This window comes from Cavenderia fasciculata (assembly GCF_000203815.1).
Source record: "Cavenderia fasciculata unplaced genomic scaffold Scf_Dfasci-F-a-11f03.f1-5, whole genome shotgun sequence".
Lineage (NCBI taxonomy): Eukaryota > Evosea > Eumycetozoa > Acytosteliales > Cavenderiaceae > Cavenderia > Cavenderia fasciculata.
This window is the reverse complement of record NW_004457718.1, coordinates 895,037-911,335: the sequence shown is the minus strand read 5'-3', so window position 1 is coordinate 911,335 and position 16,299 is coordinate 895,037. Positions and strand designations below refer to the sequence as shown.

Sequence of the window (16,299 nt, the reverse complement as noted above, 5' to 3'; positions counted from 1 at the left end):
ATTATTATTATTTACACCCAAATTGGTAGATGGTAGTTGTTGTTGTGTTGTTGTCGTCGTTGTAGTAGAGGTTGATGATGTTACTTGATTTACATTTGTTGTCATACCAATAATGGTCTGTTGTTGCAAAGTTTCAATAGATGGAATATTATTTCCACTATTATTATTATTAAAAGGAATTGTCATTATTGTTGGAGTAGTAGTGACATTATTATTATTATTAATATTATTAATATTAATTGTTTGCGGTGGTGGTTGAAATTGTTGATGTTCAATCACAGCAGAATGTAAGTTTGTATCGGATTGGTTATCTCTTGGTGTATTTGAACCACCACTTGCACCACCACTGTCTGCACCTGTTGCTTTGTTGTTTTTAGATGTTTCACCCAACTTTATACCAGAAAGAAAGTTGATAGCCTCTTTTTTAGCCTTGTTGGCGGCATATGATTTGATGACATCTTGAAAGATTGCAAGTTGGCTATCCGACACTCGAGTAAATGATGATTTCGATACTGCCAAGTCTTTTAGTGAAGGAACATCTTGAAAGATTGATCTAGGTATTGGTTCTTGAAAGATCTTTTCAAATTGTAAAACAACATCAATCGTAGAGTCTGGATTTTGTTGTTGTGGGTCTTGAATCACTGATGCTATTGATACAATTCTATCAACTAGAAATAGAAATAGAAAAATAAATAAAAGATTAATATATATTATAACTTTTCGATTTGATTCTATCTATTATTACATACTTTTAGTAGGAACAGTCATTGAAAAGTAAAACTTGTCTCCTTTTTTAAGAGTGATGTTTTGTTGTTTGACATTGAGGACAACTTGTGAACCTTGTTTGGCATCGATTGATTTGTAGGTGGGGAATGGTAAATTAAATATCCATGTGTGACATTGTTGTTCCAATTGTGTTGCAGATGTAATTGGACGTGATGAATAATTGGTTAACAAGATTTTATTTGGTGATGACGATGAAGAATTAGAAGTTGATGAAGTTGAAGAAGATGATGAAGATTGATTTTTTTGTTGTTCTTGTAATTGTTGTTGTTGTTGTTGTTGTTGCTGCTGCTGCTGTTGTAGTTGTTGTTGTTGTTGGTGCTTCTTTTTAGATTTACCTCCTTGTAGGGATATATTGGATAGGAATGAAAAAGCAGCTTCATTCATTTTTGTCATTTTCTTTTCTTCTTTTAGAGTTGTGGTTGTAGGTTGTTTGTAGTTGTTTGTAAGAGTAGGCTGAGGTTCTTTTTTGGGGAGCACTCTTTTTGGTTCAATTTAACCTTTTACTACTACTAGTTGAACGAGGTTTACTACTACTACTACTTGATATAGAAGAATGAGAAGGCAATGTATTGATCGGTATACTAGTATCAGCTTTCAAACGCATAGTGATAGATAGTTTCTTCTTGTCGTTGTTGTTATTCTCGTTTGTTGTCTGATTCTTTTTTGTTTTCTACTACTTTTGACAACAGTAGTATTATAAATATATATAATATCTATCTCTTTCTCTTTTAGATATATAATATAAATAAATAAATAAATAAATAAATAAATAAATAGATATATAGACAAAAGATATGTTATTTGTTTTGTTTGTTTGTTTGTTTGTTTGGATTGTTTGATTGATTTCCAGTAGTTTAGGATAGTAGAGAGATATATATATTATATCTTATACTATTCTATCTATCTGTAAAATCACAATCACTATAATCTCTCTGTCTCTCTCTCTTTGTCTGTCTATCTCTTCAGTGTTAGGTACCTAACAATCATCATGACCTCACCCTCAAACAGAAGCATTTATTTTTTAATTTTTTTTAATTTATTTTTAGGGTGGTTTTTTTCAAAGTTCCTCCTACTATTTATTATTTTATTTAAATTTGGTAGTATTGATCAATAAGATGAATATATTCATAGTCTTGTGATACTTTTGAATATTCTTTGTATTTTGTGAGTTGGTCTGGTAGGAGGGTAGCTGGAAGTGCATTGTTGTCTATCAAGTACTTTAATGCATCATAGGTGGTTGCAACTTGTGAATTTGGTTTAATCAATACTTGATAGGAACATCCTTCTGTTCGATTTTGGTAAAGAAATTCTATTATTTCAACAAATCCATTTTTTGTTGCATTATCCAAAGCTTCAAAACTACATCCTTCATTTCTATTATAATGTAAATACTATATATATATATATGGATGAATTCGTATAAATATATTATGTGATACCGTGATGATGGATACAAACTTTTAAAATATCAAAATATCCATTGGCGGCTGCCATATCCATTGCTTTTGGAGTTGCTCCTTCTGTTCTATTTTCATGTAGGAATTGTACAATATTTAAATGATTTCTTTGTGCTGCCCATACCATTGCATTGGTTGTACATCCTTCTGATCTATTTAAATGTAAAAACTATAAATAATAATAAAAATATTAATATTAATTAAATGATTAAAGTATAATTATAAAAGAATACTATAACTAACCTTTACAATATTTAAATGGCCGCCATATGAAGCACGATTCATAACAGAGGTTGTCCATATATCTGATCGGTGTGGATACAGACGATGGAAATATTCAATGACATCCAATCGACCTTTATCCGCAGCATTGACCAATACATATTCCGTACATTCAATATGGAGTGTTTCATGTAGAAATATAATCATATCAAGATCACAGAAATTACTTGTTGCTGCATTTTCCAAAGCTTTTTTTGACCCTCCTTCAGTTCTATATAAAGTTAGATACTAATATTAACAAACAAATAAAATAAATGTATTAATATCTAATATTATTAATATTAATGAATTACATACATTTATAATATTAAAGTTATTTTCAAGTAAAACTACATTATCAATTGCATAGGTAGTACATCCTTCTGATCTATTTTCATTTAGAAATTTAATAATATCTAAACTTGTAGTCATATCAATGGTTGCAAAATCCATAGCATCTTTTGTACATCCTTCTGTTCTATTAAAATGCAAGAATTTAACTATATCCAAACTGGTTGTTCTATCCATCGCATTGGTTGTGCAACCCTCACTTCGATTATAATGTAACCATTCAACAATCTCTAAATGATTTTTAAATGCTGCTACATTCATAACTTGTTTTGTCCAGCATTGATCACTTTTATTCAAATGAATAAACTAAATAGAATATAATAGAGTTGTTAGTTTTGTAATAATAATAAATATTCCATATAAATATATACCTTTAACACCTCTAAATGTCCATTCTCTGCAGCTGAATTCAAAGCTTGATTTGTACATCCTTCAGTTCTATTTTCATGAAGAAACTGTAATAGTTAATTGGTTAGTTAGTTTTGGTTGGTACTCTTGAGCCATTCCATTCCATTTCAATTAAATATTTAAATACCTTTAATATTTCCATATTACCAATTGATGCTGCTCCATCCATAGCATCAGTTGTGCACCCTTCACTACGATTAAAATGAAGAAACTAATATTGTTTTGTTAGTTTGTTGAAAATATTTACCAACTATGACTACCATACCTTTAATACATCAAAGTGACCTCTACAAGCGGAATAATCCATTGCAATATCAGTACATTTAGCACCTTGATTGTGTAAATACTCTACTACACTTAAATGTCCATTCTTTGCAGCTCTATTCATTTCATTGGTAGAGTAATTACCTCCTTTTTCTAGAGTATCGAGTATTTGGAGAATGAGGAGATACCCAAATTCAGCAGCCGATTCTTTTGTCTTGTTCAAGTTGATATTTGGGTATACATTCATAAGATAGGTCAGTATATCTGAATGACCCGACTTAACAACATTGATTGCAAGTAAAGAGTAATAGGTCTTTTCAAGACCTGTAACAACATCTTGATTTGGATTATAATCAGGTGACCATTCTAATAGTTGTAAGAGTGTATCCAACCTAGCATTTGGATGACCACAATACTTTGTAATTGAATGCATTCTTCTTTCAAACAATACATTCTCTCGAGGTGGTAAATAATGTTTGATAAAGTCCCATGGCATTGCATACTTGCTAATCATTGCAAGATGAGGTAACTTTACAATATCCTTTCCTTGAAGTGATATGTTTGTTTGATGTGGACCCCATTTAATCTTATCAATAGGGTTCCCTATTGATGTTTGTTGTTGTGATATCAAACTGACATGATCAAATATTGATTGTCTAATCGTTTGATTTCTAAATACACTTTGAAATGAAATTGTCGAACTTGTCATACTTCTAATCTATCTATCTATCTATCTATCTTCTAATCTATTGAATAACTACTATTGATCAATAGTTTAGTTTAGTTCTTCTTTCGTTTCATTCATTACAGTGCAACATAAACAATGATAATGATAATAATTAATTATGTCTTGTCAAAAAACCAGAAGACAAACATCTGTCTTTTTTCTTTGGATGACAAACTATTCATTTTAATTTATTTGTTTCAACAAATAGCGATCATCTACTTTTGTGATGAATTGATGACAAAGACGTTCGTCATCATCGTCATAGTCGTCATATTCTTGAACTCTCCACAATGTCTCTAACAACAAGCAAAAATGGTTCGGTAATTGACTTTGTCTTTCATCATTAAAATCAATCATCATTTGGTGAATCTTGTTCAAATGTATTTGACACTGTTGTTGATCCATATTTTTGACAAGGATCTTGATTATCAACCAAAACGAACCTGTCATGTATTGATAGTCATCGCCTATATACTGTGATTCATCGGGAATGTTATTCACAAGTAATAGTGGTACTATTTTCTGATAATAGTCTAGTACTACTTTTACCTTGTCTTGTTGTTCAATGTAAAGTAATAATAATAATTGCCATCTAAGTACAATAGTTGGAATGAAATAACAATAGGCATTTTCAAAGATGGGTGCCATTGTTATAAATTCATCCAACGATGTCCGAGCCATTTCGAGTAACAATGTTTGCATTTCTTGATTGTTGATGATGGTTTTTGGGTTTGGTGAAATGAAAAGGAGACATAGAACAAAGTGATTTTGCATCCAATCGAATAGTGCTCTCTTTAAATTCTCAGACCTCTTGTATGATTTTTTATATTGTTTTGAAGAGATTTTCTTTAATTTTTGAAAATATTCATTATCACGTTTGGTGAATACTTGAATTTGATGATTTGTCCAAATGCCTCCTTGTATCACGCCAATCATCTCTGCCATTGCATTCATCCTAGAGTACCATGATTGATTCTTCATACTTGATGTTGATGGTGGATCCATCACTATTTTGATGAAACGGTCAAACAAGAGTTGACTGTTTGGACTGCTGACCCCTTCCTTGGCCACTGTTGCCTGTATCATGCCGCACATCATATCGACAGTGTCAAGTTTGCATACATGGTCAACCAAGTGTCGGAAATATGATAGACTTTGTCAATCACGACACACAAGATATACTTGAGGAAATGTCCTCTTTGGGAAGGTTTCAATTGATTGAAGCAGAGGAGGAGTTGTTTCATGATGGATGGGAGATAAATCGAAATATAACTCCAATCCTTCCAGTCTTCCCTCGAACTCCCCAAATATACTCCACTTCTCCAGTTTTGATGCAGTGTTGTATCATTTCAAATAGATATCTTGCAAAATACTTCATACCCACCGTTGCTCCTATGTCTTGGAAAACGCGCAATACATCCATTTTTTCTCTACTACCAGTCTCCATTTGATACAATTGTTTGAGCATCATTGGGAATATTCGAGATGATACCTGTAGAGATGGATTAAATATTATTAATATTATTAATTAAATTACAATACCTTTTTTACAACACAATATACATACATATTTATATTTGGTTGGGTCAATGTAATCAATAAAGTTCTTCCAAGAAGGAATTATTCCTTCTGATTGAACAGACCATTCTAATAGATCGAGTAAATGTTGTATTACTGTTTCATTGCAAAATAACTTTTGTTTAGAATAGAATTCGTAATCATCATAGTTTGACTTTTCCACTATTGACATCCATCATTGTCTCTTACTTGACTCTTTAATTTGATTATATCAATTGCTCGTAATTGGTATTGAATATTACTTTCATCAGTGAGAAAGCTTGCCATAATGTTATCAAAGATTATTCTCGGTTCAGCATCCAAAAGTTGAACTTGTTTCGATTCAATCGATTCCATGATCTTGAGAATGATCTCTCTGATTTCACAGGAGCATAAAAATAAAGTCACCCTCTTGACATGATCAACTCATGACAACAAAAAATTCAGTTCATGACAAAGAAATTGTAACAACCATGAGATCTGCAACTGATCATCATTAACATGACACGTAGCACTCATATACTGCAGATGAAAAATGTCGTGATCAAAAAAACAGACGAGGGTCCTTCCTTTTGAGACATGATCAGTTGCTGATCTTGTTGCGACCTGAGCTAGTTCGTCCCGATGTTGCTATTTTAATTTAAATCTAAGGAATATCATTATAAATACTGATCTTTGAAATTGGTACAAAAAAAGACCTAAAACAAACCAATAGTATTTTTTTATCATTTACTTTTAATAAATAATTATATAATAAATATAAATAAAAATAAAGAATAATAAATTATATAATTTATTTTTTTATCATTTTTCAAAAAACATATTTGCCTCCTTTTTTTTGGGTCATCCCTGTTGGTTGCGAGCTGATAGACCGGAGATGGGATTCTCATTCGACACTGTTCAGCGAATACTGCTCCCAGTGGCGACCGAAGGATATCAGGATTTGAGGATCCTCAGATTTGACCCCTCACTTTTTTAAACATGTGCACTTCATATTGCATCGATGAGGTCACATTATTAAAGACATGAAAGATATGCAGGAAATCTCGTGAGACCTTCATGAGGAGTTATGAAGATTGAATGGAGACAACTTGTTGCAAGCACGTATATCATCTGATTGTTTTTTTAGGTTCCTGTGTTCTTCTTTATCGCGACGATTTCGAATCGTATTCTCTAAAAGCTTTAGATACTCTAAATATTCATCTATAAATAAATCATTATTAGTAAGTGTAGTGATTGGATGAATAAAAGATACATACCATCAGTGGCACTAACATTTAGAATAGTCAATATTGATATTAATAGAGTTTTTGATTCCTCATCATAATCAACATCATTATTATTATTATTATTGGATATCAAAACATTGAATGTAGGTTGTACAATATCTCGATTATAATTCCAATAACAATCGGTCGTAGTAGTAGTAGTAGTAGTAGTAGTAGTTTTGGCAATGGAGATTAATTTCTTGAGAGCTTTATATAGTAGATAGATTGATTGTTTTTTAATCTATATAGAGTGTGAGTAATATCAAATATTTCTAGAAACTAGTCCAATAGTTTTATTCAATGGTCGCTCTGCTCTGCGACATACAAGAGTATTTCTCGGTTCTACAACAATAATGTAATAACCATGATATTACTGTTTCCTCTTGTCCTTTTTCTATTGTTGTTATCATATCATTATATAGTTGTTTATAGTTGTTGTTACTTGTGTATCTATTATTATCATCTTTTTTGTTGTTGGTCTTTTTCTTTTCTCTTTCTATTGCCAACTTTTCGATTACATCTATAAACTTTGATGATGGTTGTTTACACAACATGTCTTCTATTTATATATATTATATTATTATTTATATCGAAATATAAGAACAAACATTAGGTTTGGTGTTTGTTTGTCATTGCACATCACATATGACAACCTTGGTTCAAATAACTATTTCCATGGAGAATCAATCGGTGTGTTGTTGTTGTTGTTGTTGATGATCAACAAATGGAGGCACGGTGGTTGGTGTATGTTATAAATAACACCAAACAAACACAAATCTGATTTTTGGTTGCATACAAAAACCCAAGTATAATTCTTTCAAAAAATGTTCTAAAATATTTTTTAATTATTTATTTATTTTGTTATTACAATATTGCGATCAATACAATAATAATAATAATCATCATCATCATCATTTTGGATTGATTTAAATAAGAAGCAGATGAAGGTTCGGGATTTGGATCAGTGCTGCTGTCAGCAGGGATTTCATAGGTTGTACCATTTGCATGAACCAATTGATTGTTGACATAAATAAGAAGAGTTTGGTTATAAATGATTTGATTCTCTGTATTGTTAGCGGTACCTGTTATCGTTCTAAAAAATTAAATATTAAATAAAATAACAAAAAGAAAAGAAAAAGAATTGTATGAAAAAAGAATCCAGTGAGCAAGTGGGTCAGTGACAGTGATCACGGTTGATAAATACACATTTAATAAATTTTGAATAAATTCTGGAATCAAAGGATAAGGATCAACTATTCTAGATGCTGGATTTACTTTAATTCTGTATTCATAGCTACCACCTGCATTTTTAATTCCCTATATTTAATAATATATATATAATATAAATAATGGTTAGAAATATATTTTTAACTATTAATAATAATAATTGGCTTACGTACACGAGTAAGAACCGAATCCACTTCACAAAGAGTCATTAGATCTGTTTTAAAATATGCAATTGGTAAGCTAAAACAAACAGTATCTGGACAAGTTGCTGAAACATTGACCATCATTCCAGGTGATAATTTTCCATTTTTTACTAATAAATAAAAAAAAGATAATGTATTAAATTAGTTTAATTTATAATGGTCCAAATGCATTTGGATTTAAAAAAACTTACCACAATAGATTTTTGAAGAAAATGCATCAGGACTGATATATTCACAGTTGAAATCATCCATAATACTTGGTACTATAAATATTAAATTGAAATGTTGTTGGTGAGTCAGTGTATAGCTAGCTATATTTATACATATTTATATAATTTTTATATAACTTACAAATTTGGTTGGTATGTATAAAGACGGAACTGTATTCGGATAAATTCAATGCTTTTACCTTTCCTTCGACTAGATTCAATGTGTGAAAGGTATAAGTTAAATTGAGAGATGTTAACCATTCAGGATAGAGGTTGTCCATCATATCAATGGTAGCTGTTACATCTATGACACCATAATAAAAAGTTCCTTTTGTTTCTATTTGGTTACAATAGGTTTTAGATGAAGGTTTACCGTCCTTTGACTCAGCTTTGCAATTGAAACGAAGATCGACAGTACTATCAATGACGACATCACCTACAAAATATAATGATGTACCAACTGGGATATCGAGAACTGTATTGTTGAATGTAACTGTGTAATTCTGATTGTTGTAGATGTATTTATAGTCAAAACAACTATCAGCTGTCCATCCTCCAATTGTACAATTACTATTGTTGTTGATTGATTGTCCTGATACTACCAATGACGATGATCTAGAAGAAGAAGAAGATAGTAGTATGACTATAATAATATAGATCACTGATAATAAGTATACTTGTTTAAACATCTTTTTTCTGTTATTATTATCACTTGTATTGATTGAAATAGTTACATTATAAAAGAAATTAGAACAGAACAAACATGAGTTTGTTTGTTAGTTCATCCAAGAATAAGAATAAGGGAGCAAGGCATCAGTGTGCGGTTCAGATAACAACAACCAAACAACGAAATCTGATTGGTCCGACCATCCAAACTTCCAATGCAAAGAGGCAAACAAGAAGAAGAATCTGTTTGTTGCAAAACGAAAAGTCATATCTGTGATGAGATGGCCTTGAGTTTTGTTATCAAAAATTAATTTTGAAAAGCAGTGAAGTTTATTATCTTGGTGCACATAATAATAATAAAAATACTACCAATAATTATTAAATAATAATTATGATTATATTTACTACTTTATTGATGGGATGGTACTACTACTTTACTTTATCTTAGACGATTAAATGTAGGCTTACAATCACCACCAACATCAGTAATATTATAACCAAAATAATCTAGTGTTGTGTTTAGAGTGATTGCATCTTTAAATTCTCTTTTCCAATACTTCTTTTTCATCTCCATTTCGATTGTCAATGTTGTCTTGGTTGGATGATACTACAAATTGAATTTTAAGGTGTTTAAGATTGGGATGTGTATTTTGACTGATAATCAAAAGGAATGATTCATTCAATGCACTATAATCAACTATATAAAATATTTTAAATAAATAAATATTAAGTGTTAATATTAATATTTTAAATTAATTTTGTATTGTTTTATAAATAAATAAACATACATTTAATATTATGGTGATATAAAATGATTTTAAATCTCTCTAATGATTGACTTAGAATATTGGTTGAAATGATCGATGTGAAAAAGAATTCATAATTTAATTTGAGTGTTGTCATTACTGTATTGTCTCTGAATGCTTCCATGTATCCTTGTTTGATATCTATTTCAGTGTTGTTTGGTGTCACTCTGTAGATATTAAAGTATTTTACTTTTTTGCATTCTCTAATCAAAGTGAAAAGTTCTTCAACAAAAGTTGGATAACCAGCATATTTTTCAGCCATACCAATTCTATCTTCATGAGCATATACATTTCCTGGAGGTTCTTTATCGGATGCCCAAAAGTACTCGATTTCATTGCTATCTTCATCATGCTCCTTTGAAAAAACTTCGAAAAGCATACCAGGGGCTAGTCCATATGACAGGTCCCCCTGAAGATGTGTCTTGTGGGGTAGTCTAATAGCAGTATCCCAAAGATCTTGTGTACCAAACGTGGAATACTCGTCCGGTCTTTTATCAGATGGCGGTTGATAGATTCTGATCTTTTTGATGTTTTTGACACCTCTGCAGGTATCCAATATTTTTTCAGCCACTTCCATCGCCTCTTCGGGAGAGTATTCTTCTTCTTCATCTTCATCTTCATCTTCATCATCTAATTCTTGGTCATAAGGTGGCAAATGGAATGTAATGTTGAGACTTGGAAACAACGATCGTTGGGTGGTGTCGAGAGCTTTGGCAAAAGCAACAATTAGATCATGTCGAGTCATGAAAGATGGAACTACCAATATGTGTTCCAACGGCATTGATGGTTGATTTTCATTGATTCTTTGTTTCAAAATGCCATCAACTAGATCAAAGAATGCGTTTTGAATGTATCCTGCATTTACACCCAAAGACAATGATCGTAGTTGTTTGATGATAGAGTATTGATTCGATTGAGAGAGCATCATCCTAACCAATATCGATACATCGTTACTAAATATATCATGAGTCCAAATAGCAGATATCATCGATGACACTGCATTAAACCAATGTTTAGATACCATTGCCAATTGATAGGTCACTGTACGAGTATACTTGTAATATCTCTTTTTGAATGCTATTGTTACATCTTGTGATAGTATATACTCTATAATCTCTGATTGTATTATTAATGGTATAGATATTGATGTCATCTTTCACCAAAAGTAGAGTGGTTAATAACAATAAAACAAAAAAAATTAATTATCAAAAAAGGGTAGACTAAAGCCAACAATGAATTGAATTTTTAAAAAAAACCTAACAAATAATAACAACCTCTATTAATCGTACAACAGGTATCATCTCGAATATTCCCGATTATGCTAAAGAGATTGTATCAAATAAAGAGAAACGATGAAGCATATGTTATCCAAAGTATAGGAGTAAAGTTGGTATGAAGTATTTTGCAAGATATCTATTTGAATTGATACAATACATCATCAAAACTGGTGAAAATTGAATATATTTATACAACTACATTTAAAGAGACCAATTAATTGGAGTTATTTTTCGATTTATCTCCCATCCATCATGAAACAACTCATCCCTAAATTCAATCAATTGAAAAAGAACACTGGCTCAAATTCTTTGGAACAAACAGAACTATGATTGAAATTGTCCATCCATATTTCCAACACTTGGTTGACCATGTATGCAAACTTGGAGATTTCGAAATGATGTGCGACATGGTCAATATAGCAGTTGCCAAGGAAGGGGTTATCCAAAACAGCCAACTCTTATTCGACCGTTTCATGGCATTCATTGTAGAATCTGTAGTCTATGCCATATCGATTAGCGATCATAGATAGAAGATTCCCAGAGTACTATCCATCCAAGTAACCTAAATAACTAGGAAGGTATCAATGTATGATATCCAACCTTATATCATTCTTAATAAACAGAGTAGTTAGTACCAGGGGAACTAATTACCACAACACGATGTCATCACTCAGTCACGTGTTTTCCATAAATATGAGACTAAACACTCATATTCGATAATCTACTTACTACATACGTATATTGTCTCATATCTCTCCCCTCATATTTACTCTGTTATCATCTCGATACACTTCTATCTCTCTACCCCTTGCTCTATCTACATTCATGATGGAACCACCAATGGCGCAAGATGAATGGGGATCAAGGATTTATGCAATGGAAAAGATGATAAACTCTATGAAAGGAGGCATTTGGAAAAGCCATCAAATACATGTATTCACTAAATACGACAATCAATATTGTCAATTTTGGGATACCCCTCGAACCGTGATGCTGAGATAACTGTTTGGACTTGCATTAACTCGATTCTATACAACATTTTCTTACCAGCAAAAAGAACCACAATGCCAAATACATTTGAACAAGATTCACCAAATGATGATTGATTTTAATGAAAACATATTATCTAAATTACCCAAACATATTTGTGTGTTGTTGGATACACTATGGAGCGATCATGAAAATCTCCACAACCATGTTAAAGAAGGAGAAGTATAGAGATGTTAACCATTCAGGATATAGGTTGCCCATCATATCAATGGTAGCTGTTACATCTATGACCATGGGATGGTACTACTACTACTTTTCTTTATCTTAGACGATTAAATGTACGTAGGCTTACAATCACCACCAACATCAGTAATATTATAACCAAAATAATCTAGTGTTGTGTTTAGAGTGATTGCATCTTTGATTCTCTTTTCCAATACTTCTTTTTCATCTTCATTTCGATTGTCAATGTTGTCTTGATTGGATGATACTACAAATTGACAATTTCGATTCGTGCATGTTCACCACATCGACAAACTAGTTTACAAAAACATTCGTTCATTCATTCGCTGATACCACTCACTATATAGTACAGTACAGATCAAAGTGAAAGAGAACTCTAGATAGATTATTAATAGATACCTATAGGTATTAGAAGAGAAAGGTTTAGAGAGGATGAATAACTCTAAAAACACATCATCATCAGTACCTCCTGAATTTATTAATTTCTTTGCAACATTTAATGAAGATGCACATGTATCGGAAGTAAATCGAAAATTAAACAAAGCTATAGGTAATCAAAATGATCGAGTAACTCATTGGATATTGCAAATCTGTGAAGATAGTTCAATTAATGAAAAGGTAAAATAGAAATAGAAAAGAAAACAAAACAACTAGTATAATAATCATATGATTATTATTTATTATTAATATTAGCACAAATTCTTTATCTCTCTCTCTCTCTCTTTATCTTAGACAAAACGTCACGCTTTAGATTTTTTAAAAGATTGTATTAATAATTCATGGTCACATTTCGATAGTGAAACAAGGGAATTTATCCAAATAGAGTTGATTAGATTTATAAAGGTTGAGCAACCGACCTCTGTTTTAAAAGGCATTACAGATTCAATGTCTGCTATTTATAATAGAGGTAGGTATATAAATATATATATAAAAAATATATATATATATAATAATAATAATATAATCTTTTATTTATCTTCTTTTTATTTTTTAAGGTGACTGGAAAGAAATATTTAATTTTATGGAAACATCAACAAAAGTACAAAAGAATGATAATTTAAAGGGAAATGCACTTGTTGTACTGGGATCAGTTTATACTGCAGATAAAAATAGATCAAAGGAAATGGCATTGTTGATCGAGAGGGCGTTGCAAGGATGTTTAAAAGGTGATCAATCGGACAAGGTTAAATACAAGGCACTACGAACAGCAACGTTGGTCATGAACTCGGCACCGTACCCACAAAAACTAATCTTTCAACGTCTGACGGATGATGTGATTCCAGTGTTGGAATATGCCATCAAACAAAAGGACGACTCTGCCAAAGGTCTGGTTAGTTTCCTCGTGGACGATGTCAAACATAAACAGCGGTTGTGGATCACGGAATCGCAGGTCACCAATTTTTCCGATGCCTTTCTTCGTGCATTGGACGAGAAGTCTGACATTAGCAAAGAGATTTACAACCAACTCTTTACTATCATTTACGTCTCGATCGTGGCAAATGACAATGTTTGGAAAAATGCAGATCAAAGGATTGATAAATTGGTCGATATGGCATACAAATGGATGGCAATCTTGGCAACTACTACTTTGGAGTTGAAGGAGTGGGAAAGAAGAGTATTCCCCGTCGAATCTGAAGTTGAACAACTAGCCATCTTTAAACAGCTGCCTCATCATGAATGCCTGGGTAATAGAGCCATCTCCATTTTCCTAAAAAAAATACCAAATCTTTTAAAATCACCTGATTGGAGTGTTAGATGTATTGCTATAGAATCAATAACGCCAACGGCCAAAACAATCTCTCCAAATTTAATTACAAAAGATTTTATGAGGTTGGTAGAATTTCAAAAAAAAAAAAAATTATAAATTATTAATATTTTTTTATTTTTTTATTAGATGTTTATTAGATAGATCAAAAGATGAAGATCCAAGAGTTCAATGGGCTTTGGGTGATTTATTGTGTTCATTTAAGGATACTATTACTGAATCCTATTCCTCAGAAATTTTTGAATCCCTAGGTTATTTGGTAAGACATACCAATGCTAATCGTAGCCGCATTGTCTTTTGTAGTTTCCTTACCACTTTTAACAAGGTTGGAAACGTTCAAATCAAACACAAAGATACCATCATTAGTAACTTGGAGTATCTTGTAAATCTTGGAGAACCTTCTGTCAATGAATATGTATTGATTAATATTATCTATATGATTAGAGATAAAAAAATTGATTTTAAACCTGTAAGTCCAACACATGTGATGAAAAGAAACCCTAATCAACAACCATCTGCTCTTTTTATATTAATTAATTATTTTTATTTAGTATTATAAATTATTTTCTAAAGAGACTATCAAATTAATTACAAATATTGTTATTGAATCGAGAATTCGTAATGTTGCATTGGATGCATTGGTAGAATTAGCAACAACACAAACTGGTGACAAGAAAATGTTGAAAAGAGACGTTTACCAAATGATGCAAACAATGGCAACCGACATCGATGGCTATGTTGGCGTAGAAAAGAAATTCTTTCTTGCATTGGAAGAGATTTGCAAAGTGTTAAAGAGTGATTTTGCATTGTACTTGCCATTTACAATCAAACTCATTCTAGGCTATTGCTTTAAACAAAATCGTCCAAATGAAAAAAAGATTATGGGTCTACGGTTGCTGTGTGCGATATGCGAGCATGTCGATGCCAAGTTGTTGACACCATACTTTGAAAGCCTTGTGTTTATTCCCAAAATGGTTGTCGACGAACACTTTGAAGTCCACGGGCGTGCATGTGTCCTGACCCCACACCTATACAACATTTGCCGCCACAAATTTGGCCCACTCGCAACAAAAACAAGATCCTACTATAATCTGTTCTTTTTGGATCTCGTCTCGTCAAGAGATACTTGGTCGACGGTCAAAATCGAACATTCGACAGAGCTAGTGGAGATGTCCGGCTATTACGGACTGTCGAAAGCCCAAATGATGGACATCACCAGCCAATCCTTTATAACTCTTATTGACAAGATCTCATTGGGCAACCAACCAGAACCTGGATCTCGAAACAAACTTTTCGAAAGAGCGTCAGAGTTGATAGCAACAACAATCGAACTCAACCGTCAAAATGCTGTTCCTGCCATCGAAACGGCCCTGCCATCTTTTGCCAAGGCAATTCGAGACAACCCAATGTGCAGACCCAAATTGTCTGACACATGTGTGTCTTACTGTCTCTTTGCTCAACCAAAGCAAGTCAGTGAATCCACTCAACTCATTTTACCCATTATCCTCGCCCAAATGTCCTCGCTCAATCAAGACGTTGAAGCTACCCACAAATATCTTGAAGCACTCAACAAGATTGCGCTGTCTAGTACACTCAAAAAAATTGAAGTCCATCTCAAACAAATGGTTTACCAAATTAAAAGAGTCATGTCTGCAACCTCTCGTAAGGGTGCCTCGGAAAAAGAAAAGGAAAATAATCAGTTGGCCAATGATATATTCTCTTTACTTGCTGGTAAATTTAAAAATAACAAAAGTTTGGCTTCAATGTTTAAAAAATAAAATCCAAGTTAAATGATAACAAAATTGATTGACTGTGGAATAGATAAAGTTGTTTT

General features: G+C 32.0%; 6 protein-coding genes across 6 annotated transcripts; 2 read left to right on the top strand and 4 right to left on the bottom strand.

Moving 5' to 3' along the window:
- Nucleotides 1–15: 15 nt before the first annotated feature.
- Nucleotides 16–1,179, bottom strand: DFA_00326 (uncharacterized protein; the record flags this gene model as incomplete). The annotated part of the gene is made up of 2 exons (XM_004357985.1): nt 16–668; nt 750–1,179. Coding segments are annotated over 2 exons (1,083 nt in total), but the record flags the coding sequence as incomplete, so codon positions are not given.
- Nucleotides 1,180–1,874: 695 nt separating this feature from the next.
- Nucleotides 1,875–4,236, bottom strand: DFA_00325 (uncharacterized protein; the record flags this gene model as incomplete). Its single annotated transcript, XM_004357984.1, has 7 exons — nt 1,875–2,177; nt 2,245–2,412; nt 2,487–2,753; nt 2,823–3,161; nt 3,227–3,310; nt 3,391–3,474; nt 3,529–4,236. The coding sequence occupies 7 exons, from the start codon at nt 4,234–4,236 to the stop codon at nt 1,875–1,877; spliced, it is 1,953 nt and encodes a 650-aa protein (XP_004358041.1).
- A 201-nt stretch (nt 4,237–4,437) lies between these two features.
- On the bottom strand, nt 4,438–6,168 carry DFA_00324 (uncharacterized protein; the record flags this gene model as incomplete). Its single annotated transcript, XM_004357983.1, has 5 exons — nt 4,438–5,407; nt 5,437–5,553; nt 5,628–5,746; nt 5,822–5,947; nt 6,022–6,168. 5 exons carry the CDS (start codon nt 6,166–6,168, stop codon nt 4,438–4,440), a joined length of 1,479 nt encoding a protein of 492 aa, XP_004358040.1.
- Nucleotides 6,169–6,868: 700 nt separating this feature from the next.
- DFA_00323 (uncharacterized protein) lies at nt 6,869–11,343 on the bottom strand (the record flags this gene model as incomplete). Its single annotated transcript, XM_004357982.1, has 10 exons — nt 6,869–7,014; nt 7,071–7,286; nt 7,405–7,635; nt 7,847–7,908; nt 7,948–8,172; nt 8,284–8,396; nt 8,480–8,619; nt 8,701–8,772; nt 8,861–9,361; nt 10,173–11,343. The coding sequence occupies 10 exons, from the start codon at nt 11,341–11,343 to the stop codon at nt 6,869–6,871; spliced, it is 2,877 nt and encodes a 958-aa protein (XP_004358039.1).
- Nucleotides 11,344–11,793: 450 nt separating this feature from the next.
- DFA_00322 (uncharacterized protein) lies at nt 11,794–11,997 on the top strand (the record flags this gene model as incomplete). Its single annotated transcript, XM_004357981.1, has 1 exon — nt 11,794–11,997. One exon carries the CDS (start codon nt 11,794–11,796, stop codon nt 11,995–11,997), a length of 204 nt encoding a protein of 67 aa, XP_004358038.1.
- A 796-nt stretch (nt 11,998–12,793) lies between these two features.
- Nucleotides 12,794–16,243, top strand: DFA_00321 (uncharacterized protein; the record flags this gene model as incomplete). Its single annotated transcript, XM_004357980.1, has 6 exons — nt 12,794–12,826; nt 13,106–13,318; nt 13,433–13,607; nt 13,696–14,530; nt 14,595–14,934; nt 15,017–16,243. 6 exons carry the CDS (start codon nt 12,794–12,796, stop codon nt 16,241–16,243), a joined length of 2,823 nt encoding a protein of 940 aa, XP_004358037.1.
- Between the last annotated feature and the right edge of the window lie 56 nt (nt 16,244–16,299).